Source organism: Natator depressus, chromosome 8 (genome assembly GCF_965152275.1).
Source record: "Natator depressus isolate rNatDep1 chromosome 8, rNatDep2.hap1, whole genome shotgun sequence".
In the NCBI taxonomy this organism is placed as follows: domain Eukaryota; kingdom Metazoa; phylum Chordata; order Testudines; family Cheloniidae; genus Natator; species Natator depressus.
The window spans coordinates 10,746,140-10,768,994 of NC_134241.1; the positions used below are offsets into that span (position 1 = coordinate 10,746,140).

Sequence of the window (22,855 nt, forward strand, 5' to 3'; positions counted from 1 at the left end):
GTGGGCCAAGGGAGGAGTGTTAAGAGAATGCACAGTGTCCTCTCTTGCGGCCTGGAGAGGTTTCTCCCAGGCTTTTGTTAAAGGTAGAAGCTATATTACAGTTGGCAACTCCTCCTCAGCAGTGGTCAGATCCAGGGGAGTCCCTTACAGTGCAATTCAGCTCCTCCAGGGCTCAGAGCCAGAACCACGTGGGGCCAGAGCTACTGCAGACACAGGGCCTCAATGCTGAGGAACATGCACCCGACCATGGATCCTTGAGATCCCTACAGATCTCCAGGTAGTTGTACGATCTATGGGCCATGCTGTCTCTTTCTTCTGGAGCAAAGCCTGTCCCCTGATACAAGAATGTGGGGAACCCTATAGACGACAAGCTGCATCTCCGTAAGCCCCTAAGAATTTGACAAGTAACAGGAAAAACCATCAAAGAAAAAGAGCATCCACCGAGTAACCAGTCTGCTAATGACACATGCCAGCAGACTCTTGGGTTCACTGGCTGTGACTGACTCATACCAGCAATGCTAATTACTGTCTTTTTTTTTTTTAATTGAGATGAAGCTGGTGGCTTTTATGCCTGAAAGAGGAAGAATGATTCCATTGGCTGAATCCTGGTATAGTTATAAACTTCCCCGAGCATCTGTGATACTATAGCTGAGTAATGACCAGTTGGACTGCATTGCTGGTGAACTTCCACCTACCATATGAAGTGGTTCAGAAAAAAATTAAAATTCTTCTTAGTGTGTTAAATGTACTTTGTAAATATTCTGAATAGAGGGGCCAGAACCAAGACCCAGGATTCTAAGCCCCTCTAGGCCTGAATTTTGTTATGGGGTTGTCAGAGGCTCTGAATTGTGCTGTTAGCTGTTGGTGAAACTCTTTATTAGACCTGGTCCTAACAGATAAAAAGGAACTGATCACAGAACTATAAAATTAATGGTAGCTTAGTTACAAGTGATCATGACTAACCCTAACCCAGGAATGGCGAACCGCGGCCATGTCTGTGGATGGTCACTGTAAGCAAACAGTCTCACGGCCCGCCCGCAGATTACCCTGACGGGCAGCATGTGGCTCATGGGTCACAGGTTGCCCGCCACTGGTCTATACATATCTACATGGGGAACAAATATTTACTAATGGGCTCTTCAATCTAGTCGTGAAAGGTGTAACACAATCCAATGGCTGGAAGTTGAAGCTAGATAAATTCAGACTGGAAATAAGGTGTAAATTTTTGACAGTGAGGATTTTTGACTGGAACAATTTACCAAGGGTTGTGGTAGAATCTCCATCACTGATGCTTTTTAAATCAAGATTGGATGCTTTTCTAAAAGATCTGCTCTAGGAATTATTTTGGGGAAGTTCTATGACCTGTGTTATTCAGGAGGTCAGACTACTATATGATCACATTGGTCCCTTCTGGCATCGCAACCTATGAATTTATAAAATGAGCTGACCACACACCCCCATCTCTTCCCCACCAACTCCTCCCCCTCCCAAAAAAGCTGAGATGAACAATTCAGTCCCATCTCTAATTCAGAATTGATGCATGATGGTAATAACTGCCCCAATTCCATCTGAAGATCAAAGCAAAGACTCGTGTGAGTTATGGATCAGAGTTCCATGTGGATGAGCATTCCAACATACAGAAGTTTATCTGAACTTATAAATTTAATAAGAAGTCTCATGGAGAACGGACTTACTCATGAGATATCTAGCACTTACTGTTGCTCGTCACACTAGAATTAACTTTCTCACATTATTATGACAGGTTCTGCTTCCCTTTCCAACCTGGAACCTGCACAAAGCTACAACAATGTGTTTTTTTTCCTTTTTGTGTGGGGATGGGGGGGGGGGCAGGAGGGAAATTCACAGGAAACTTCCAGAAGGTTGGGTTTGTGTTCATTTTAGGAATGGGGAAAGGTCTGGGAATTCATAACTTTTCCCAAACAGTTGGATGAGACTTAATTCCATTAGTATACTGTGAGAGGGATTTTCTAAAGTTCTCAGTGTTCTCCTGACTCTGCTCCAACTGAAGTCAGTGGGTGTTTTATCATTTCCTTCAACAGGAGCCAAGTTAGGTCAGTACTGAAAATTTCGGACAATTCTACCCTATATGGACATGGAACACTTTTAGGTACCAGACTGTATCTTTTTCAAAGTTAGCATTTTTTAAAGAACAAGCTTAAGAAAATATGCTCTAAACCAGTTACTCTGAGAAAATTCATTCCCTTTGGGAGTTGGGGAACATTACAGTTTGAAATTATTTGTTTTAAACCTGCAAATCCTCATTATCCCAAGATCTCATTCCATTTCCAACTACAGCTGTTCGAACGCCAATAGAGCAAAGAATTTGATGTCTAAATATCCTATATAAATATGTCTTTCCTTCAGGTATGATATGGTCAGAATGCAAAGAAATCTGGGAAGAGGGACCACGCGAATATGTCATGCATCTTTGGAACCTGCTGGATTTTGGGATGCTATCTATCTTTGTGGCGTCGTTCACTGCAAGGTTCATGGCCTTTCTCAAAGCAACTGAAGCCCAACAATATGTAGACCAGTACGTTCAGGATGATGACCTCAGTAATGTCACCCTTCCCCCTGAAATCGCTTACTTCACTTATGGTAAGATGATTTGGAGGATTAATGCTTCCCATTCTTTCAGGCGAGTGTGTGCGGCAGTGCAGAAAGCAGCGGCTTCCTTTTTTTTTTTTTTTTTTCCATTCATAAAGTTTTTCCAAATTAAAGCTGATTCTTCTTCTCAGACCTATCAGTTGCAGCCATCTTGGTAAACCGCTAACCTAAGCTAAGAGGAACCGAGACCTAAGCTCCTCTCAGTCTCTGAACATGTACCGAGACCAGACTCAGTCGTATCATATGTTGAAAAAATAACCCCAAGCAACTAATAATCATGAAACCACAAGGGACTAGAATATAATTTAAATGACATATAAAGGAATCTGCTCTATTTTTCCAATATAAGAGGCACGCTGTGCTAAAAAAAGTGTGAGCTGGCAGCTTTATGGTCTTATCATTTGGCAGGTGGAACTCCAACTGAAGTCACGGAAAGTCTACGTATGAAAAGATGCAAGGACTGGGCTTTTAGTATAAGAAAAGGAACCACCTATTTGTAACAGTTTGTATGAAAAAAGCTTTCTGTTTACTTTGAGTTGTTGTGGCCATGCCTGCATATGTCTTTGATCTTATTCTGGATAAGTTAATATAGTTTATATCACTCCCATCAGTGGGTGATTAGATATGGAACATCGGACTAGTCATATTGCATGCCTCCATTTAACAACTTTAGGTTACATATTCCGCTCCTAAGAAAAAAAAGCAGAGGAGGAAGCAAGAAAGTGCATTCAGAAGAGGATACAAGTAACAAAATACTGTGCAAGAGTTTCCTTTGCTTTCATTCTTCAGTGACAATTTATGAGAACAGGCCAATATTTCCACATCTGAGAAACAATCTCTTGTCAAAAAGAAAAGGAGTACTAGTGGCACCTTAGAGACTAACCAATTTATTTGAGCGTAAGCTTTCGTGAGCTACAATATGGAGGGTAACCTCTGATCCCCTCAGTTATACATTGCATTTCTGTACAGACTCGTATCCAATAAAACCTTATGAATGATTTGCTGCCGAGAAAAGGAGCTAAATCCTTAACAAATATTATCTATAACAATGTTTGACCAGCTGTAATAGAAAAGATGCATGCAATAATAAAATTATTCTTTAACTTCTCAAATGTAGGTTTTGAATATTTGAGGGGCAATCATCAAAGGCACAAAGGGGAGTTAGTAGCCCAACTCTTACTAACTTTCAATAGGAGTTGGCCACCTAAATTGTGCTTTGGGTGAAATCCTAGCCTCACTGAAGTCAGTGCACATTTTACCATTGATTTCACGGGGTCAGGATTCCACCTTTAGTGCTTTGGAAAATCTTCACCTTGGAGTCTTCTTTTTTCTAAATAATAATGAGAATGGGAACAGCTGTAATATGCACTTGACAAAATATTTCCTAGGATTCAAATGGCCCTTCCTTGGGTTTGAAAAATGAATAAAAACTTTGCACTTAGGTTAGGGGTTGGATACACAGCATGGGGACAAGCCCCCACTTTCCTACCAAATTTAGAATTACCTGCCTAAAAATAACCCAAATCACTAATGGAAAAATGGATCAGATCCTCAGCTGGTGTAAATCAGGATAACTTGCTCCATTGAAGTCAGCTAATTTACAACAGCAAAAAGTTCTAGCCTTGTGTGCACAGTCATAACATTTACAAATAATTGCATTTTCAAACACAATATTTGGAGATAAACTTCTCTCTCACTCACCAGACAAAATTGGATGACGCCTGAAATTGTTACATTCTGTTTTTCTTCTTTCTGGTTTGCTGCCGGAATATTGTAAAAAAGTGTTTTGTTATATGGTGAGGAGCTCCATCTTGTGGAAGCTTTTTATCATTTATAAACCTTCTGTCATTTTTACCCTTGGGAAGAACCTGTAGAAAAAATGTCAGGGCTGGGGGAGGGGGGAGGAATTTTCCAGTTAATAACCTTTGGCTGATATTTAATCCAAATAGATTTTCTCACTGTGCTTGAAGAAGGATCTTTTATATTTTATATATACACATACATACCAGGGAGGTTTCTATATAGTTTATCCATCCACAGATTATTATTTACCCAGCACTTTTAGGAAGAGCTTTACAGAAAACCATCATTTTCCCAGGCTATGTGTTTTCAATTTTCACCATGTAATATGAGCATAAATTTAACAAAAACTATAAACAACAAAATTTTAAATAACGTGCGATAATCAAAAGCTTTTTAATACCTGAAGTTCTCTTTTAATTTGTTTGTTATGACAGAAACTTTTGTGGTTTATATTTTTATAATACACATACAATTATTGTACATTTTTAAAGTAATTATAAGGATCAAGTGATTAGTCATAACATTTCGAGCTGTAGTGTTTGATGATAGAGGTTGCATGCAAAATGGGTGTTAGTTGCTTCGTGGTAAATTGCAGTGCGACGTCTAGATGTTGTTTTTCTTGCAATTTTGTATTATGCAGTCTTGTAAAATGAAGTGAAATACCCTGTGCATAAACAATTCAATTATTATATATGTACAATTAAATTTAAGTGCATCTTTTTACGTTCGGCTACTGTTTTGATCCTCATGCCATATGCCTTACTTAAGGAGTTTGATACAGAACTATCTATTATCACCTGGAAATTTTGAAAAAAAAATCTAATCACTACATTTATTTACTTTGCCTGGGGAGATGAACAAACTTGGATGATTTGCTTCTTACTTGGTGGTTGTTGTTAATTATATGACTATCCAACTTTGAAAAAGAACAAAACCTCAGAAAACCACTTGCTTCTGCTTTTCAATGGAAACTAAAGGTGTTAAAATATTTTCTAAATCTAGGTTTCAGAGTAACAGCCGTGTTAGTCTGTATTCGCAAAGAGAAAAGGAGTACTTGTGGCACCTTAGAGACTAACCAATTTATTTTATTTATTTATCATAAGCTTTCGTGAGCTACAGCTCACTTCATCGGATGCATACTGTGGAAAATACAGAAGATGTTTTTATACACACAAACCATGAAAAAATGGGTGTTTATCACCACAAAAGGTTTTCTCTCCTCCCACCCCATTCTCCTGCTGGTAGTAGCTTATGTAAAGTGATCACTCTCCTTACAATGTGTATGATAATCAAGATGGGCCATTTCCAGCACAAATCCAGGTGAATTACGCAAGGTAACCTATTTCCCCTTGTTCCCCCCCTCCCCCCCACATTCCTCAGATGTTCTTGTTAAACCCTGAATTTGTGCTGGAAATGGCCCACCTTCATTATCATACACATTGTAAGGAGTGTGATCACTTTAGATAAGCTATTACCAACAGAAGAGTGGGTTTGTGGGGGGGGTGGAGAGAAAACCTGGATTTGTGCTGGAAATGGCCCACCTTGATTAACATACACATTGTAAGGAGAGTGATCACTTTAGATAAGCTATTACCAGCAGAAGAGTGGGGTGGGAGGAGAGAAAACCTTTTGTAGTGATAAACACCCAATTTTTTCATGGTTTGTGTGTATAAAAACATCTTCTGTATTTTCCACAGTATGTATCCGATGAAGTGAGCTGTAGCTCACAAAAGCTTATGCTCAAATAAATTGGTTAGTCTCTAAGGTGCCACAAGTACTCCTTTTCTTTTTTCTAAATCTATTATCTCAAGTAAACACTAGAGAAATAAAGCTCATTGGGTTTTTTTTCTCCAACATCAGAACTGTTTACTGCAGTGTGATTAGATAATATATATTTTCCTTTCAATTTCTTTTAAAAAAAAATCTACGGGTGAAATCTTGGCCTTATTGAAATCAATGACAAAAATTCCCATTGACTTCAATGGGGCCAGTATTTTGCCCTGCTAATTCTTGGTTCCAGAGTAATATATTTGTATTAAAAGTTAGTTATTTTAATTTCTGAAATTTGGTTAATACGGTAACAACTGGTTGTAAACTGATGTGGAACAAACTATAAACTAATCCGAAAACATTCCCTCCACCACTCCTAATATTGACTAAACATAAACAGGCACTTACAAATGTAGCCAGCCTTTTGCTTTAAGTTCAGAACTGAACTTTACAGATATGCTGCAGGGAAAACTCTGCTTCTTTTCATATCATCTGGGTTCATGCAAATAATACTCAACTTTATTCCTATGTCTTTAAATATGGTACATGTTTTAGTTTTGGATCAGACGCCTTGTATTCAATGATGAGTCTCAGTTCATGCAAAAGAACATCTAGATACTCATATTCAACAGGTAGATTAGAAAACTGATTTGTATGCGTATAGTATCAGCAAGGAACTTGTTAAAAATTGTCAGATTTTTTAAATTAAAAACGTTAACACAATAAAGATGTATTAAAAGGCTTGGTGGTTCAATTGGCTTTATCTGAACAAATCCAAACCTCTTTGGTCTAATCTCATGAGGACAGGTTTTGCCACGGGGTGTTTAGTCCGTGCAGGTTACGTTACATTTTGAGTATTTATAGGGTTAGAGATAGCAACTGTGAAAAAACGGGACACGGGGTGGGGGGTAATAGGTGCCTTTATAAGGAAAAAGTCCCCCAAAATGGGACTGTCCCTTTAAAAATGGGACGGGTGGTCACCCTATGTATTTATATGGAGCTGTTAATTCAATAATTAAAAGCTGGAAATTTTCCCATCAGTGTGATTCTGATCCACAATGACAAAATTCCCATTGACATCAGTTGGAGCAGGAGACGATGGTGCACTGGACTGGGAGTCAGGGAATCTGGGTGCTGATTCCCAGTTCTGCCCCTGACTGCCAGCGTTCCTTGGGTAAATCACAGCAAACTTCCTGTGCCTCAGTTTCTCTAGCTGAAAAATGTGGCTAATCATTCCTATTCATCTTTGTACAGCACAGTGAGACCTGCAGATTACTAGTAGATGCCTACACGTTTTCTACCAGTCCTGGCCAGAACTGAGACCCTGGACCTATTTTATGGGTCATTTATATTTATCTTTCTAACATTTTTCTGTTACTAATACCTTATATATGTGCATTGTTTCAGCCAGGAACAAGTGGCTTCCCTCGGACCCTCAGATCATATCAGAAGGACTATATGCAATAGCTGTGGTACTCAGCTTCTCCCGCATTGCTTACATTCTTCCAGCCAATGAAAGCTTTGGCCCTCTTCAGATCTCTTTGGGAAGGACTGTGAAGGATATCTTCAAATTCATGGTCATCTTCATCATGGTGTTTGTTGCCTTCATGATTGGAATGTTCAACCTTTATTCTTACTACCTTGGTGCAAAATATAACCCTGCATTTACAACGTGAGTACCTAGGCAAAGGAGGCTATGTAGATTATAGTTCTAGACCTAGCAGGATCCCTTTCTGGGCTGCCTCATAAGTAACCTGCATGCCTTCTGCAACTCATGTCGTTTGCACTGTATTGCTGCCGTGTTTAATTATTCCAAGTGGTGAAGAGGGCTCTAACTGCATGAGTCCATTAGAGCCAATGAAAGGTGCATGGCTAAAACCTGGTGCGATGTTTAATAAGCAGAAAGGACCCTCCAGCCAAGCCCTTTTTTCTTTTTCTTTTTTTCTGTTCCCCTAAATCCAATCCTCTCTGACCCACCCAGTCACTCAGTTCCTCCCCTCTTCCCCAGGATGCTTTTCCTTTGTATTTTATCTCCCTCAATGCACTACAAGGCCTGTTTTGGCTCCCCAAGTTCCCTTAACTTCACCTTATATTTATGGTGGGGGCCCACTGAGTCTACCAGTCTCTGCTAAGCCAGTTACTGCTAAGCTTGCAGGCTTTAAAATTTCAGAGTCAGAGGTGCCTCAGAATTTATTGCAGACTTCTGACATTCTTGCCTCGGTTGCTGTTTGCCTGGGAGAGCTGCGCCTTGGGCTACTGCTTCAACTGACTGGGGAGGTTCAGACTTTGGCTGGGAGACCAGTAGGTACAGCCTCCAGTTTTGATGTCATAACCCAGGTCTCTTTCAAAGAGTGTGCAGTCAGCAAAAAAGGAAACCCAATAACTCAGAATCTGTTATTTCTAGGGTAAAACACAAGCAGGAAAATGGGTTTTTGAGGTGAGTGGCAAGAGCAGAGGAAATTTTCATAAAATTGACAGCAGTGAAAAAGAAATCCCTTTGTATTTTTAAGAAGAACAGTCAATACAGCGGCCGTGTTGCATTTGTGATCAGCGCAGAAGGGCTTAAACACCTAATTATCATTCAAAAGCTACTTCTACCAAAGTGTATGTAAAATGATGACGCAGTAAAATTGCACATGTTTTGCATCGGTAATTTCAGACCTGCATGTGGCTGCTATGCAAGGCAACATGTATCTGAAGAACCAAGTGTTTAAAAAGTGCTATTGATGCATTTTTAAAAAAAGCAATAAATAAATAACGGTGGGGAATATAAGACAGGGAGCTCTACATTCCCTAAATCAAATGCATTTCTCAATAGAGAACACCGTGAAGACATGCATAATATCCTGCCAGCATATAAGCAAGATACAAGGAAAGATGCAAACTAGGTTGCTCGTGATCTCCCTCTGGTGCCCATCCAATAAATCAACAACCTCGAGAAGCTGGAGGTTGTCTGCACTTTGTAGTTGTTTGCTGTATATACTGTATTACAGCTGCTTGAATATTGCAACAAATCATTCCTCAAATAATGTCCTTGAGTGGCGATATAGTATGTGCAATGGGTGAATAACAGGACTATAAGTGAGAAGTGGTTCCTCAAAATATGCCTGACTTTATTCAGGCTAAGCTAAGATGTTTGATATCACACCGCTTATTTGGAGACTAGATATGTGGTAACCAACTAGTACTCCTGTATGCCAGAATCTAGTAACTGTGGGCTCTGTATTCCTATCAGCATCAAAAATTGCAGGAAGAGAAACAGTGTTTGGAAAACACCACAGGAGAGAACTCACTGAGTTTCTAAAAGATACCCTTTTGGAAGGGTTTGGAGCCTCTTGAAGGCAGTAGGAAGTGCAAACTAGAAACCTTATGGATCCACACAGGACTCCATGCCCAACCCCATACATACTGGGGTGCAAGGAGAGCTGCCCCTCCACACCTCTCTCCGGGCACACACATCATCAGCATGGATCCCTCCGGAGTTGTGCTGCTATTCGCTTCCCTAGCCATATACCCTCGAGGCAGAAAGTACAGAGTGGGAGTTCATGTTTTAACTAGGGTTAGTTCCCTGGTGCACTTCCCCTCGGAGATGGCCACGTTATTCCCCAGGTCTGCCCTGACAGGCCGGCAAAGACATGCAATGAAATGCTGACATCAGCAGGTGTTTTGCCATTGACTTCAGTGGGGACAGGATTTCATCCATAAGAACATACATAAGAACGGCCATACTGGGTCAGACCAAAGGTCCATCTAGCCCAGTATCCTGTCTTCCAACAGTGGTCAATGCCAGGTGCCCCAGAGGGAATGAACAGAACAGGTATCATCAAGTTGGGGGGAGGGATAGCTCAGTGGTTTGAGCATTGGCCTGCTAAACCCAGGCTTGTGAGTTCAATCCTTGAGGGGGCCATTTAGGGAACTGGGACAAAAATTGGGGATTGGTCCTGCTTTGAGCAGGGGGTTGGAATAGATGACCTCCTGAGGTCCCTTCCAACCCTGATATTCTATGATTGATTCTATGAAGTGATCCATCCCCTATCGCCCATTCCCAGAATCTGGCAAACAGAGGCTAGGGGCACCATCCCTGCTCTTCCTGGCTAATAGCCATAGATGGACCTATCCTCCATGAATTTATCTAGTTCTTTTTTGAACCCTGTTATAGTCTTGGCCTTCACAACATCCTCTGGCAAGGAGTTCCATGGGTTGACTGTGCGTTGTGTGAAAAAATACTTCCTTTTGTTTGTTTTAAACCTGCTGCCTATTAATTTCATTTGGTGACCCCTAGTTTTTGTGTTATGAAGAATAAATAACACTTTATTATTTACCTTCTCCATGCCAGTCATGATTTTATAGACCTCTATCATATCCCCCCTTAGTCATCTCTTTTCCAAGCTGAAAAGTCCCAGTCTTATTAATCTCTCCTCATACGGCAGCTGTTCCATAACCCACGGAGTTTGAACAGTGAGCGCAGGCACAGATGGGATTAAATTGGCTCCCAAGGAGGAGAGGCAGTTTATCACAGTTGTCGCATTGTTCCCTCAGAAAAGTTCTGGGGCCAGTCCACACCTGCTTGTGCTCCCATCTGTGACTCAAGACAGAGGAGAGTTGGAGGAATGCAATATAATGTTTCCCCCTTGTAGGTCTAACCCTGGGGTCTCAAACACGCAGCCCGCAGTGTTATTTGCTGCGGCCCACTAAGCTCCCCGCCCCCCTGGAGTTATTTCCTGCGGCTGTCAAGCTCCCCTCACCCGCTGCCCCCCCCCTCAGAGGGCCATGTCCCCACTCCTCTGCCTACCTTCAGGCGCTTCCTGCCGCCAAACAGCTGTTTGGCGGTGCTTAGCGCTTTCCAGGAGGGAGGGAGGAGGAGCAGGGAGCCGCGCACTCAAGGGAGGAGGCGGAGAAGAGGCAGGGCCGGGGCAGGGATTTGGGGAAGGGGTTGGAATAGGGACAGGGAGGGAGTGGAGTTGCGGTGGGGACTTTGGGGAAGAGGTTGGAATGGGGGTGGAGAAGAGGTGGGGCGGGGCCTCATGGAAGGGGTTGATGGGGCAGAGGGGGCAGAGGGGGCCTTTTATATCTTTATATGAAAAGGTTCCTGTGATGCGGCCCTCGGGCCAATGTACTAGTCCTCACGTGGCCCTTGTGGTGATTTGAGTTGGAGAGCCCTGGTCTAACCTAATGATGCCACTTTAAGACAACCCCTGAAGTGACATTTAGTTAAGTAAATGTTTAAGTAAGTTGATACTGAAGCACTAACCCTAAGTCCAAGTAAACAGGACCTGGCATTTTGATGTGGTGTTCATATACTATATGACACAATGGATGGAGGAATGCTGCTGTTAGCCCCAGTGTGAGGAAATGACCTTCCCAACTTAGTTTCTGTCTCATAGGAACTACAGATTAATTCCAACATATAGCATCCAGCTGTATTACTCCACTGTGTAGCATAACATATGCTTTATAAATCAGAGTTTAAACTTCCTAATCAAAGAAAATATGCCTCCCAGCGTTCTTCTGTTGCCTCACGATACATTTTAATGGAGGGATTAATGGAGGACTGGCTGCAAATACATTTCTCTGTTTCTAATAACAAGGTAAAAGAAAACTGAGTATGTAGAAGGCGACATATTAATCATACAAATAGAAGACTATGCCCTTGAAGTACAGGAATTAATCAGTGGCTGAGTCAATATCTCCCCTGCCTGCCTAGTGGAATAACAACCAACAGTTATGGTTCTCCATTGGTGCATGTTTCCAAAATAGTTGGCTAATGAATTTTAGGCCATCTCTGATGCAATATCATTGTGTATCATTTCTATTTACTGACAAGCTTAACTAACCATGAGGTTCTCATTATAAACCTTGCAGCATGTATTGTCACTTGAATGATGAACAAGCCTTGATTGAAATGGTGACTATTCCCTAGAGTAAAAATTACTTCCAGTTGTAAAGGTTGCAGGATCAAGTTGTAACAAGGGAGCATGGGTGGTTGGGAGATACCTGCCCAAAGGGGAAATACAATGCTCTTCTTTCTTAAGTCCAGATCCTCTGGAGATTCCAAATACTAGATGCTCATCTATCTGCCCTGTAATGAGTTGGTATTGTTAGTCAACACCTATCTGAAGAACCCAAATAAGCCATGTAAGAATTTGGAAGAGAAGTCAAAACTCAAATTAGGGTGTAAAAGTACCAGGTTACTAATTTAGGACAGCAGATTCTTTACCAGCAGAGTAGAGGTATGTGCTGTCTGAACATCTGACAATGCCACTGGAAGTAGCGCGTTGGCACTTTTGGCCTGGATCCCACAACCTGATCCATTCAGAGAGAATGTCCCCATGATGAATCCGCACAGGCTAAAACGTGCCCCAGAGCAGGTCAGATTGCAGGGTCAGGGATTCTGTTATCTTGCCCAGCAAATTTCAATTCGCACTGTTAGGGAAATTCACATCGGCGAACATTCCTCCAACTTTGTTCCTAATGCTGTTCACAGTTAGTAAGAGTAGATTTCCAGGTTTCCCACTGGTGTTTCAGATTATTTTAATACCCTGGAGTGTGAAATATGTGCTTAGTAAGGGAGGTGTGCAGTCTTTTTTTACATAATGCATATACCGTACAGCTCAGGGATTAACATTCATCTTAGACTATTCTCAGACACTTTCACAAAGCTGGAAATCTTATGGTGTTAAGTCATAAACATATGTTGTTAATTTACACATATCAAGAATACATTAGCATAGGGGCAACTATGTATCACGTAGACTTTTCCTTCAATATTTTACTGAGCTGTCAGTGAGTTCTGGGCAGAATATGGTGGGCATTCACAAATGGCACTAGGTGACTCATGAAGAGGGGGAGGAACAAATTATTGCAGCTGGGCAACTACTTTAAACAGCTGCTGTGAAAATTCACCCGGGAAAAACAAACATTTTTTCCCCCTTTTTCTGTGTTCATAACCCTTGTGTGGTTGTTGTGCAAATATTTCTTCAAATGCATTTACAGGTAGGGAAAATAGAGGATTTTAAGTGAGTATAATAGAACATTTACAAAAAGCAAATTTTGAACTTGAAAATGCAATTGCTTGCTCTGGAAACTGATTCTAAGGGATTCTGGGTGCAGTTCACCCAGTCATGAAATAGAAAAAGAACCACATGGTCTGCAGATCTGATCAAAATGAACCTATTTCTCTGTCTTTTTGTTCTCTGTTTGTATGGGGCCGAGCACAATGGGATCCTAGTCCATGACTATGGCTCCTAGGCATTACTGTAATAGTAATGATAATTCAATGGGAGTTGGATTATCCACAATGAATTGCTTAACAGATCAAGAACTATTCAGTGATATTATTCAGTGAATGATGCATACATGTGAGAAAATCATAAGCTTCTCGTGGGCAATTTGTAAGCATCAAAAATAAATTAAATTTGTCAAAAAAGGACTATGAATTATTTGCTTAGCTCTACTAATTATTGTGGTTAGTGAATATCCAGAGTGACTCCAGTGCTCCCCTTCTTGTGTGTTACTGCACTTTTCAAACCACATGTTCAGTTTTGTTGGTCTTGTACTCTAAAGAACAGTGCACTCTAAATCATTGACTACATCTGTGGTTTATGAATCAGAAGTAGCATACAAAGGGTGCTCGTCTCTGAAATGTGCATACTCCTTTTGCAGAAGGAACAAAGTGTATGCTACTCCTGCTTAATTTTAGACTGCTAAATACAGAGTCTGTTTAGCTAACTGTATAATTGCAAAATAGTTTTAAAAACGCTTAATTTTCCCCCTTTTCAGAATTTTCATTGCAGTTGCTGAAGATCATAGTTATGTTTATCTGTTCATTTTTATGCTGTATACAGAACACAGTGTTGAAACAGTCCATAATTGAGAGCATGATATATAAACAAAATTGAAATGGAAGCAGGACTGATTGCATTCATACTGCATTCTGCATCACAAATCAGGTTTAAGCCTAGGGTTTTGTCTTCCCCCCACCGCCTAAAGAGAAATTCAATTCATTCAGTTTCATCATTATTTGGAGACTTTTCATTAAAACACAACATTTTATATAATATTGACTGTATTTCATGTTGGAGGAGCTAAGCACTTCCTACTCATGGGGAAGAGCTCAGTCTGAAAGGATGCCTTGAGCTTTCTTAACCAGGAGAGGAATACGGCAGGAGAGATTTATATGAAACCCCTCTGATGGAAAGAACAATAATGCTTAATCAAAGTCGGCATGCAACTAATCTCACATATTCTATGGATTCTAGTCTCCCCTTGATGCAAAAGCATAAAATTCTATTTAGCTTTCATTGAAATAATGCGTGCACCAATGTTCCCTCTAATTTTTGACAGGCCATGTGCGCAAAACGTTTCTTCTGTGCAAATTTTTGACAGGCTGTGTGTGCAAATTTTTGTGCTTCGTGTTTCGCCACGTGCATGGGGTTTAGGATCTGTGGGACATGCACACGCACACAGTTTAGAGGGAATAGTGGTGTGAGCTGAGGGGAGAATAACCCCTGTGCATTGAAGTATATATTGAAACACGTTAAAACAGGGGAGATAATATAGCGAAGGATAGTCATTACAGCAAAAGACAGGAAATCAGCTCTCTCTAGGTTTCAGATTCTGCTTCAGTCCATGACCATGTAAATTTGTGTAAATCACTACATTTCCCATCTGTAAGGAGGACAAAACACCTACTCCCTCACAGGGGTCGGCTCTTGGACTTTGTTAGTTTCTGTCAGTGAAGCATATTCAGATCACTGATCAAAGGCAATATAGAAAGTCAGAGTATTATTCTGTTTAACTTCAGATATTGGATTAAAACTCTTCTTTAAATAATCTCTCCATTGCTTCTTTTAACACTTTCAGCTACTGTCAGGAAGAACTTGTGTTTCAACTCATGTATCAAAGACATAAACCAGAATTGGATCTTAACTAGAGTAGAATTAAAACTTTAAAATACCATCCTGTTTTTAAGCACCTACATCACAGTATCTGAGTGCATCAGATTTCTCATGTACTTATCCTGTGAGGTAGGGGAGCACCTATTTTATAGATAGGGAACTGAGGCACCAAATAATTGAAGGCCAGATTTTCAAAGTGTAGGAGCTTGGTGATGCAGGCAGACACCTAGTGGGATTTTCAAAATTGGCTAAACAGATTAGGCTTCTAACTCCCATTGATTTCAATAGGTTCGGATTAAAAAAAAGTTAAATGAATGGAAATTAGGAGCCCAAACGCTTAGGCACTTTTGAAAATCCCAATGGGCACCTAAAGTCTTTAAGCACCTAAATCTGAGTCTTTAGGCACCTAAATACCTTTGAAAATCTGGCCCTAAGTGCATTTCCGAAGGCCACACCGGAAGTCTGTGGCAAAGCAGAGAAATGAACAAGAGTCTCCCAATTCTCAGGCTAGCACAATAACCACTGGATCTTTTTTACTCTCATTTTCATTCGGCGATTTCTTGCAGCCTAGTACTCTTTGGGGACAGTTGTGTAGCTAGTTTACAGAAGTCAGGTGTGCTTCTTCCAGGCTTTGTAGGTAGAATGACTCCAGTCAGTATCATTCATGACTTCGAAAATGTTTTAATCATGACAAGTGAGCTAGACATTAACCCAGAAGCACAGAGAGCCTTGGTGCGGTATGGTGGGAATGGTGTTTTCCGTGCTTTTGCTTTGAAGGAGGTTGTAAGAACACTCCCTCAAGTTGCGTGCCGCCTATACTTGTGAACACACACAAACACACACACACACACAAACACACACACACACCCGCAATTCACCAGCTTCCGCTCCGTTATTGCTAGCTCAGCCAAGGGGATCAACTGCACTAATAATTTGCCCTATGTTGGATCTGCTTCTTTCAGCCCTGAATCTCTCCCAAGATGTAGGCCCCATAACAAGAGGGCTTTAAACACACGGAGTGATGGACGGAACGAAAGAATCCATGAGAAATGCAAACATAAATCTGGACCAAAACCCTGGATCTAAACACACCTGAACTCAGAGATATTCAGAATCTAGGTCCCCACTTCCCTTTTCCAGTGACTTGCTGCCAATATTTTAACTACAGGCACCGATAAAAATAATGTTCACCGGATGCTGTGCTAAGGCCGAGGAGCCATGCGGTTAGGCAGCATCCTGAAAGGGAGTGAACATGACAGACAGAGGCGTTATTGCAGTCTTTTCTTAAATGTAATGATGGATTAATAAGGGCCTCTTGGGAACCTCTCACAACCCTCTCCAGCATGTCACTGCTCCTTTCTCTACAACAGGGCAAACTAACCCACCCCCCCCCCCACATCTGAACATTCCTGAACACCAGAGACAGTTGGATCTGGATTGGAATCCAGTCTGAGGGACTCAGGCCCGTCTCCACACTGAAACAGTGGATCCACATTTGGGATGCACCAGGCTTATTGTTTTCTCATCTCAAAGACAAGACCTTGGATACTGATGTTTTGCTGGGGCGGGTTATGGAGGATAATTAGGAAATGCACAAATTTTGTTAGGTCAATCTGTCACCCTCTCAGGAAAGGAATGCTCTGTTTCTATAACTAATTTGCTAGAATTCTTCATAAATCTATTGTACTGCCAGAGCCACATACAGCCAGTAATTAAGTTTTCGAAGAGAACATGGCAACATTCCAGCACAGAGGTTAATGCTAAAGTTGCGGAAAAGGAGCAGAGTTGACACATTGTATTAAAAATTGCCTGAAGGGTAGAAAACAAGTGGAACCTCTCCAAATTAAAAAACAAGGTTAATTGCAGGGTGCTGCAAGGATCAAAGTTGGTGGTTACCGTCTTTATTAGTTGGGTAAGTGACTTAGATGACAGGCTTCTAAGCCAGAGTATTAAGCTCTATAAATGCACTTTAACTGGAAAGTGCAATATTTAATGGAATAAGCATTGGCCAGATTCTATTATTTAAGTACTCCATCATATGAATGGCAGTTACCACTGTAGCTCAATGCAAAGAACAAAAACGGGAGTATTAAAACAAGAGGAAATGTCTGCCATATGGAAAAGTGCCATAGCTTGGTAACTTGGAAAGATGTGCCAACTACTGGACTCAGAAATCATAAACTCTGTCCAACATGTGTCTGAAGTGACAAAACCTCTGATAATTTCTAGGTTTCATTTAGTATAAATGAAAGGGATGGATAATATATTGATAGGCACATGAATTTTTGGGTAACATGACAGAAGAATAGGAAGGTGTGTGCTTATTGAGGTTCTAATCCCATGTAACATCTGTTTGAAACTCATAGGTCCAACTCCTCTGTTTGTGCAGCACCACTGAAGCCAGTGAAGTTATTCCCCCAAAGAACATCACCCGTAAAGTTAATAAATTCACTACTGCTGTACGCAAGTGGAAGAAGAGCGTGTAATGGGCTGTGATACTGATAATACTTAGTTGTTGCAGCAGTACATAATGCAACTAACCAGTGGTCTTTACTATACTTTAAATGATAGTAATTAATTCCTTTTCCTGCTTTGCCAGGTGTAATTGACACTGGAGTTCATGTAAAAGCTTATTATTTTCTGAGGGTAATTTGTGGTGAGTCTATAATCTGCTTTATAAAGTGATTTCTCAGGGTTAAGCTGCCGTAGCAATATGAAACATTTCATCAGTCTCAATTGTAAAGGCCATAATGTTTTACAAAGGAGTGTATTCACTGAAAGTCAATGGATAGTTTGAATTTTTATTAGATGGGTACTGGTCAGTCCTGGTCATTTTGCCTTTGAATAAAGAGCCAAGCAGATTTCTCGAAAGGCAAAGTGTGGTTCCTGTACCAGGGTCTCTCATTATCCTCCCCTTTTCCCTTTGAGCCATTCATATTCCCTTCCATATTTTACTGCTTCACCCTTCTCTAAGTCAGACGGCTCCCTCCTCCTGACCTACCATCTTGACCCCACCCTTCCCAGATCTTCCCCTCTCTGACACTGTTTTATCTCCTTTCTTCTCCCTATTCTTTAACCTTTCCCTTTCCTCTGGCTCCATCTCCTCCACTTTCAAACGTGCCCTGGAAACCACCGGCTGGAAAAACTCTCTTGACCCTTTGCCTCCAAATTCCCTTCCACCCACAATGCCTCTCCACAGATTCTCTCTTTGAACTCTAGAAGGCCAACCCCAGTAGGGGGATGGAACCAAGCCTCTGCCCATTCTCTGCCACACTCCCTGCCCGCCGCCCCCCACCCCCCCGAAACCCGTTCCTTGCCCACCTGCTTCAGGGAGGACATACATGGATGGGTTGAACATCCCTACTTAGCCCTGCAGCTAGGTCTGAAGTTCCAGTTAGCCCTTGTAGGGGTTTTACTACCCCTCCAGGGGTACAGAGTTCAAGTTACAATCTAGCTCATAGTTAATGAGGTTGGGAAAAAGCAGATGGGGCAGATCAGAGGTAGTGTTGTTTTATGGCTTACTTGGGATGCCACATACTGTTATCAGTTCAGGAAATATGACTTGGCAGTCCACAGGGTGATTGATCATGGCTTGCACTGATTACACAGAGACATCATATTTACTCTGGGCAAGCGCCATTTTTATTATTAACGTCTTGGCTTGCCAATCTGGAGATGACAATGTGAAATAATTGTTTGTTTTGTTTTTAGGGTAGAAGAAAGTTTTAAAACCTTATTCTGGTCAATATTTGGCTTGTCTGAAGTGATATCAGTGGTGCTGAAGTATGATCATAAGTTCATTGAGAATATTGGCTATGTACTCTATGGAGTTTATAATGTTACCATGGTGGTGGTGCTGCTCAATATGTTAATAGCCATGATCAACAACTCCTATCAGGAAATTGAGGTAAGATAAACAATTTGATTACAGAGTATATATTTACTGTTATATGTTATAAAAACAAGGAAATTACAGGATCTACTATGTAAGATGTCATAGTGTGACAGAAGCCATTTATCTTAAAATTCTATGGCGACTGAAAAGTCTCTATCCCAGAATTAGACCTAAGCGAATAATTCACAATGAACCATTTATACGATGGATTTATCTTCCTTTTGTTTGTAGAATATCTCTGAGCAGATCACAATTTCCTTAGATATATTCATTATTTGAAAGTAGTTCTTGATTTTTTTTCAAACCCATGAACAGTTCTATCTAGGCTAGAGTCACAAAAATAGATTAGATGAAATAGATTGCCCAAACTCAGGCCTGGCAGCTTTGAAAGTCATTCTCCATGAACATTTGTGCAAGTAAAACTCTGTGACAAGAATGTTTGTAGGAAGCAAACACGAAAGGGCCACGAAGAGCAGAGGCTAACTCATTAGAGAATCTGAATGAATAGTTGCAGAAATGTATATCCAGGATTCGGCTGTGTCCTGTATTGTTCATATTAGCAGGTTGGATTTGCTAAATACTTGGGAGAAGAAACTTTCTGCTAATATAAGTAAAGCCAGGGAAGTTATTAATATTGGGCACTGTTGTCCGTGTTTTCTGTTTTCTTGTCCCAGTTTCTTCAATGTCAAATTCCTACAGTTGGATTTGTATTAATTAGCTGTTCTGATCTATCCTCAGAACCCAGCTCTGCAGAAGGCCAGAGCTGAAAATATACCCTGTGCCTTATGTCTGCTGCAATCAGGACGGATGTCAGCAAACACTTACATAGTGCTGTCTACCCAAGAAAGCTTTCCCTGCTTTCAGAAGGCACAGTTGTATTCCTCAAGAGATCCTTAACATTTACGATCAAGCTTCTCAGTTAGTTTCTCTTCCTCTGAGATGGGACTTACTTTCAAATGGCCTCAACCTCCTAGTGCATTCTTCCTTTTTTCTTGGAGGAAACTCTTCCCACCATTTTTGCAGTGCCATCTTACAGCTGTTATCTGTTATTGCAGGAAAGCATGGTCTCCAGCATCAATATTGCTAAGGTTGCTACTTTCAAATAAAGAAAACAAAACAAAAATCCCTCATGTAAAGCTATCTGTGCTGCAGAGCTCTAGGCTAAGCAATTCATGGAAAGGATCTTCCAATGTGCGTGCATGTTGTTTTCATTTATTCAGTTTAGGCACACAAATACCCTGATGCACACATAGAAGCCATGGTTTGTGTGCACACATGTCCGTGCAAAGCCAGTTTGCACGCATGCATAACTGTTTATACACCCCTAAACTAAGCATGTGTAGTTTTGCACCCACACTTTTGAAGATTAGGACCCAGAGAGTCGGGAACAGTCATTAGTAGTACAAGCCCAGGTAGATAAGGCAAACAATGCATACAACGCCCAGGGCATAAGTCTAGGACAGAGTTGTTTAGCTAAAAAGAATAACTTTGCACCTAAGCAAGGCTCGACTAGGGGCTCTTTCATAAGGGAGTGTTTATTAGGGAGCATGAGTAACTTTTTAGTTGACTCTGTACTGAAAAAGGGAAAAAATGAAATCATGCATGAATATTACATTTGCTTGCGTTTTGTGAGAACATAATATTTGCATGGCATTGTTAATATAAGGACTTGTACAGCCAGGAGAAAGAGAGCAGCTGTTTGTAGGCTAGGAATTACTAGGCCATATTAGCTTTGCATTTGGCTGAGAATACAAGTATAATGAAAGTTCAGATATATTAACTGGTAGGTTTGCTCTAGCAATTTGTGGTCTGGAAGTGTGTACCAATTTATGAGCATTGAACATTTTCTGTCTACAAACACCAGAATTAGAAGACTGCACTAACCTTACATTTATCTTCAGAAATGTTCTTGGTGTCTTGGCTCACCTTGACAACCTAATAATGGTGAATCCTCTTAACTGAGAAGTGAACTTGCTTATGTGACATGTGCTGACTGATGGAGAACCAAGATATAATGATGATGAATACAAATAGGACAAACAAGGAAATCAGCTGGTATTTTCTTATAGTTTTTTAATTATCAGAAGAGATAAGTGGCCCAAGCTGCTGTTCAGAATTTTTTAGTGAATCAGATGACAACCGTTACCTAGTAGTTAAATAGTGCTGTGATTAACTTGATACACAGTTTATTTTGAATGGAAATTACATACCCACTTCCTCGTGCTTTGCATTGAAAATATATCCTTAGATAACTCTATTTATCAGCTAGGCCCAAATATCAGATCATTTTTGTATGTGTTCCATTTAACAAAGAAGATGTCTTTGCCATCCGAAGAAACAGGGCCATGTTCAGTGCATCAAATAAAAAGAGTGGGGGTACTTCACATCTCAGACTCTCTCTGCAACCTTGTGGAATTCCTAATCCACACAAACCTGGCAATTTTGGACAGGGCCACATGGAGATTTTGAGGGCCTGGGGGCAAAATCTAAAACTGAAACCCCTCCCATCCTTCCAAAAAATGATCCTGGAGATTAAAGAGTTTAAGAAGGGGGGGGGGGGTCAAAGATGGCCCAGGCCTGTAGGGCTGCTGCCCTCCCAGCAGGGATAGGGTGGCTCTGCCCTGTGTGCAGCTAAGGAATTGCTCCCAGTCCCTCCTCTCCCTGTGTGGATTGTAGCATTATCCCTGACCTCACTCCTACCACCGCGGTCTCGGCCTGCCAGGTTGCCCGGATGGCAGGTGTCAAACCTGAGTGGCATTGTCACCCTCTGCAACAGGTTGCTACATGACTCACTCAAATTTGCCCCAGCTGCCTCTCCATCATTTGGAGGGGCCTGGAGCAAACCGCCCTTCCCCACCCCCCACCTTGGTCAGCCCTGATTTGGGCTCCTTTGTACTACAATATCATCACGTTTTCTCATAGTCACTCTTAAAATCTGCAAAGAGCAGCTGTTTACTTAGCACAGCCCCAAGGCAAGCTCCTTTTCAGGTCACCTGGTACAGGTACTGCCTACAGAATTTGGGGGTGCCATTTGACCCTCAAGTACAGTGATGTGCTAGAGGTCTAAAGCACATCTAGCTACCTGATGCAACTGGTCCAAGAAGTCCAGCCGCTGCTAACTTGCCCATGGTCTAGTCTAGTCCCTAGCGTGTGGCAATGATATCATAGGGAAGAAATAAGGGCCCTTAAAAGCTGTTGCACTTTGTTGGTCATCTGTGCTCCCTATCAGAGTCTCATTTTGCTCCGCTCTTTACCTGCTTTTTCCCCCCATGAGGTTTCGTTCTCTCTCTCTCTCTCTCTTCCATTCTCCTATGTTTTTTGCAGTCCCTTCTTGGGGGGGGGGGGGGTGAACTCATTAACTCTGGAGTTCAAGTTCAAACCAGGGATGTTTGACAGGTGGAGAAGGAAGGAAGGACAGGTGGTCCCATTCCTAATTGGCACCTCTAGTCACTTGTCCATTGTCCAAGCTAGAAGGAATGTGACATTCAATTCAGCCAGCTGCAAGACTGACATTCTCTCTGCTGGTCTCTGACCAGCTGCTCTGTTCAAATCTTGCTCACTACAAGGTTGCCCTAGAGAAGCCTAGGAACTTGTGACGTTCGGAAACCACACCTGGCTTAGCAGACAAAGCATAGGGAACATGTTGGAAAGGATAATTATTTAATCTTTAGCCGCCACCAGACAGAGAGGGACAGGCCCGTCTGGGCACTGGGCTCACCTGTCTCCTTCCTCCACACGAGGAACAGCAACATCTGGAAGGAGTTGGCAGAGGACTGATTATTGATGTCCCCGCCCCCAGCCACTCCTTCCCCACAGCAACCGCTGGAGGTACAGGGGGTATGCCAGTGCCTTCCAGCTTCCT

The 22,855-nt window shown here is 41.5% G+C and overlaps 1 protein-coding gene across 2 annotated transcripts in view; it reads left to right on the forward strand.

Annotated features, from left to right (window-relative positions):
- The window catches only part of TRPC7 (transient receptor potential cation channel subfamily C member 7), a 108,361-nt gene that overhangs the window by 74,036 nt on the left and 11,470 nt on the right, over window positions 1–22,855 (forward strand). For both annotated transcript variants that reach the window (XM_074960404.1, XM_074960405.1), the window contains exons 5-7: window positions 2,386–2,619; window positions 7,609–7,873; window positions 18,810–19,005. In XM_074960404.1, coding sequence (XP_074816505.1) covers window positions 2,386–2,619; window positions 7,609–7,873; window positions 18,810–19,005 — 695 coding nt within the window. The remainder of the gene's footprint in view (window positions 1–2,385; window positions 2,620–7,608; window positions 7,874–18,809; window positions 19,006–22,855) is intronic.